Here is a 5021-nt window from a genome sequence, read left to right on the forward strand (position 1 = left end):
AGGGGAGGGAGAGGGGATGAATAAAAAGATAAACTTACATGTGATCATAGAGAGTATGAAGAAGTAAAAACATGAAATTCATCATAGTTTTGTATTATAATTTGTTTTTTAAAGTAAGCGACATCTTAGATCTCATAATCATGAAAAGATCCACAACACTAATGATGAAACCACTTGCTAGGAGCCATTGAAATTCTTCTCCATTTTCTATAGTGCTTAGAATCGTCTAGGAATTGGTAACATCCGGTCTCGTATCTAATCAGGATCGGGACCTAAGTTTGCTCTTATTAACTACATGGGGTGGTACTAGGATTAGCATCATTGGTATTATCAATATAGATATATAGGGGTGTCAATCGGTCGGGCCGGGCCAAGCCTGATTTATACCCTTGCATCAAGATCTGCCTATTTAAGGAATGGGTCGATCTCGGTTGGGTTTCGGGGCTTTAACCATGATTCTACTAATCGGGGCTTAAAATACTGTAATTGGGCCTTAATGGGCTTTAATTGTCTTAGATTTCTGAAAATTTAATATATTTATTAAGTCTGTAGTGGGGAGAGAGATGGGGAAAGAGGGAGGGCCCATCTGGACCATTCCATCGTTTAGGCACGGGAAAAGAAAAAACTTTGTCCTATTTATTAAATCATTAATAATTTAGAAATAATTTTACATTTAATTATATTCAATATTGATAAAAATATCAATCTATACATTATTTTATAAATTTTTTTATTTTCAAAATATACATATAAACGATTGGGTTAAATGTATCGGGCTGAGTCAGCTTGTAATAAATCAGGCATCCATCGGGCTTACACCATACACTAAAAATGATTGATTAATAAACGGGCCGAGCTCGGGCCTAGCTCGGGCCGATCTCTGTCGGGATTTAACTGGGCGGGCTCGGTCGGGTCTGTTGGGCGGGGTCAGCAATTGACCCCTTGGGTTATAGTGTTTTGGGTTGTTTTACGAGTAAACATTAACTGGTAATTTTGTAAACTAAAATCCAATTTTGAGTAATCATGTAATTTTTCTTAATCTTTCGGCTTGGAGGTTCTCTCGCCTCTTTCTCCATTCTTAATTATCAAATCTGTTCTATCGATCTCTCTCTGCAACAGAGGGAGGGGATTTTTGAAACAACCCTAACGACGTCGTCCGAGATAGGCGGATAGCCCGAGAGTTTTCCGAATGGATACTAAAGCTTTGGCGAAGTCAAAGAGAGCTCACTCTCAACACCACAGTAAAACTAAAAGACCTCATCCGAATCAAACATCAAAAGTCGCTTCGGTCGCTGCCACTGCTTCAGCAAAAAATGAGAAGAATCCGTCTGGGAAGCAAACGAAGGAGAAAACTCGGCAATTTCATGGTTCTTCTACTTCTGCACTGCCTTCGAATTGGGATCGCTACGATGAAGAGTTTGATTCAGGACCAGAAGATCTGTCGCTTAATACTACCAGCCGAGCCAGTGATGTTGTTACCCCGAAGAGTAAAGGGGCTGACTATAGTTACTTAATTTCCCTGGCTGAATCACAGTTACAGTCACAAAATAATTCCAACTTGGACGGCTCTGCGTTTTTTGATGATTCTTTGCAAGGTATGTGATGCTTCGTTTCGTTTGGATTGTTTGCTCTTATTTGTGCCTTCTATGCTCTAAATAGGTCTTCACTGAGTATCGGTTTAGTTCAATGCTTCTGGTTGTTTTTTTGGAATATTTGTGGTTGTCTAGAAATATCTTAAGAACTTAGGAAGAGGGGAAGAACTTTTCTGTGGGATTTATTTTGTTTTTTTGCTTATAATGAACTTGAGAACTCACGATTCCAATATGACATGGGAAAGGCTTAACCAAAAATATTGATAGATTACCAGTCCAGGACGGGATTAATATTTCATAGCCATAGTTCAATTAGTAATCTAATCCTATAAGGTGTGATGCTTTCAACAACAAAATGAAGGTAGCTAAGTTATTCCTCGTTCCTTCTCTTCTTTTGTCTTTTTCTAATCCATTGACTGACAATTTATTTTTGGTGGAAATACCTCTTCTATATATCCTACCCATAATTCAGGTTTTCTTGAGACCCTGAAATCATACGGAAGGTGCTACCTGTCCAACTGGTCAACTCATAATATTCTTTCGTCCCCCTCTTGCTCTTGCAGCTCAATTACTTCGTCCTATTTTTTTGCATTGCCTGCTTTTTATTTTCTGTAACTCTTTGAAAGCTTATGTGGACTTTGCCATGTCATCATAAGGGGAGTGGGGTTTGTGTACATAACATACTCTCCCTAAGATAACTACATTGATTGGAGGTAGTTATCCAAAAGAGAGATATATGGGGATTGGGGTCTCTCTAGTTTCATTTATACGGTATTTTTTTCTTTCTTTAGGCACAAGTCCATGTCTTCAGTGCCGATATGATCAATCGCTACTCGTCGATCCCAAATGTCTTCCTTAACAACGAAGACAATGAAGTACTTAATCTCAATGTGTCTACAAGATCTTATTGAGAAAGTGTTGTTGGAAAACCTCACTACCGTATTGATATCATAGTACAAAGTGATATATGACTAACTGCCTTAACCAATATGCATTAGAGACAACCTTATTGCATGCTACTACTTTTGCTTCCATAGTTGAAGAAGTTTTCTTTGGTTGCTTGATGCTTCTCCAAGATATTGCTCCAGCAATAAGGAGGAAAATATATTATGATGTAGATTTTCTGGTATCATCACATCCAACATAGTCTGAATCCGAGTAGCTGACTAGTTCCAATTCATCATCATGTTTGTATGTAAGCATGTCATCTTGGTTTTGTTAAGGTATCTTAGTACCTTCTTACCGCTGTCCAATATGGCATTCTTAGGTTCTTTTGAAATCTTCCCAACACTCCCACTGCATAGGCAACATACATTAAACTGCCTACAACAGATGCATATGGAATGGTTTGCATTTGTTGTTTCTCCAAGTCACTCATCGGTCATTGTTCCAGACTTAGTTTGTCTCCTTTAACCATGAGTGCTTCACTAGGCTTAGAGTCCTCCATTTTGAATTGTTCCAAAATTTTATTGATATGACGCTTACGAGATGGTCTTACAGTCTTATTTGACTTGTCTTTGTGAATTTCTATGCCTAAGACATAGAAGGCATAAAAGGCTTCACCCATATCTTTCATATTGAGATTTTGAGTCAGAAACTCTTTTGTCTCATGCTGTAATCCAAGATCATTGCTTGCTAAAATAATATAATCCACATATAGGACTAAGATAATGAAATTGTTTCATTTAGTCTTTAGATAGATACATTTATCTGCACGATTCTCTACAAATCGAAAAACAGTTATTGTGTGGTCAAAATTTTGGTACCATTGCCTAGAAGCTTGTTTTAGTCCATATATGAATCAATTAAACTTGCATACAATATGATCTCCCTTACCCGATGAAAATTCATGAGGTTGTTTCATGTACACTTTCTTCCAACAATTCTACATTCAAAAACGCTGTCTTGACATCCATATGGTGTAACTTTAGGTTATAATGAGCCATCAAAGCCATGGCGATGCGCATTGAATCTTTTATTGATTCTGGAAAAAAAGTTTCTTTATAATTAATATATATTTTTTTAATTTTTTATTTATTTTTTATTAAACCCTTTCATCATAAGGTAGGATTTATATCGTTTTTATGTTGCCTTTGAAATCTCTTTTGTTTTAAAAACTCACCGATTCCTTTGGCAATTGAACAAGTTCCTAAACACGATTCTTTGCCATCGATTCCATCTCATACTTTATAGAATTGTGCCATAAGATAAAATCTTGACTTTTTGTTGCTTGTGAAAATGATATTGGATCTTCATCAATTGAAAAATAAATTTGTTATGTTGGACATATACATGACAATCTAAAGAAATTGTGGATTTCCTCACTCTAGTGGATCTCCTCAAATCAGATTGTTCATCAACATTTTCTTCAGGATGTACAACTAGTTCACCAACAATGTGTTCTTCCTGTGGTATAACTTAATGAGGAATGTGTTCCTCAGGAATTTTCCTCCTCAACGTCAGGTAAAGAACGATGCGTAATGGGTAAAGGTTGATGCAGATATGCACCCGTGGAGCAGTCCATACCCATCTGGGTTTCCGGATAGGGATGAACCAGATCCATATTGGTTTTGGGTCTAGTAGTATTTTAGAAATTTACTTTGTTTAGGAAGATTGTATTTGATTTTATTTTATTCACTTTATGTACACGTAGGATTTAGAGAGTCGATTTGTAATTTGTTTCTTTGTTTAGGGTAGTTTCTTATTTCAGTTGAGTTTCTATTTTATGCCTTTTATTTTCCTTTAAAATGGTTGTAACCAATAGACAAGTCAGATTGAAGAATAAAGTTATGAGTTGATATTGTAGTGTATGCCTACGGGCTGAGTGTGTGCGATTCTCCTTCCCTCCCCCTCTTTCTTGCTGCGATTTCTCCCTCTTCCTTGCAACTCTGAGCATCTCAAGGATTCCTTCCCTTCCCCCACTGGCCTTCTATCAAGTGGTATCAGAGCTGAAGGATTCCCATTCTTTCCCTTCCATCTCTCTTTTCCCCTTTCCATTCTACCTCCTTGCTCTGTGGAGAGTTAATTAAAAAAAAGAAAAAGAAAAAAGACTGAAACCGAGAGGTTGAGTCTTTCACCTTACCCCCTTCAACATAGAAGAGTTGACCCAACCCAAAACCCATGTCGAATCCCTGTCACTAGGGTTCCAGCAAAGAAAAAAAAAGGGGGGGGGGTGAAACAGAGACGAGAGAGTGAGAATCAGCAAGCCAAAAACAGGAAGAGAAAGCAGCAGCAGCAGAAGGAAAAGAAAAGAAGAAGAGAGTAGAGAGGGAAGACCGAAGCAGGGAAAAAGAAGAAGAAGAAGAGAGAAGCAGAAATCAGAAGAAGAAAAGAGGAGACATCGCGAGGCAGGAATGAGAAGAAGAATAGAACAGAAGCAAAGCAAAAAAAAAAAAAAAAAAAAAAAAAAAAAAAAAAAAAAAAAAAAAA

The 5021-nt window shown here is 37.2% G+C and overlaps 1 protein-coding gene across 1 annotated transcript in view; it reads left to right on the forward strand.

Annotated features, from left to right (window-relative positions):
• The first annotated feature begins 1035 nt into the window (after positions 1 to 1035).
• The window catches only part of LOC122065609, a 54768-nt gene continuing 50782 nt past the window's right edge, over positions 1036 to 5021 (forward strand). The window contains exon 1 of the mRNA XM_042629429.1: positions 1036 to 1595. Coding sequence (XP_042485363.1) covers positions 1190 to 1595 — 406 coding nt within the window. The 5' untranslated portion in view covers positions 1036 to 1189. The remainder of the gene's footprint in view (positions 1596 to 5021) is intronic.

The sequence above is a fragment of the Macadamia integrifolia genome, unplaced genomic scaffold (genome assembly GCF_013358625.1).
Source record: "Macadamia integrifolia cultivar HAES 741 unplaced genomic scaffold, SCU_Mint_v3 scaffold2066, whole genome shotgun sequence".
Taxonomy (NCBI): Eukaryota; Viridiplantae; Streptophyta; class Magnoliopsida; order Proteales; family Proteaceae; genus Macadamia; species Macadamia integrifolia.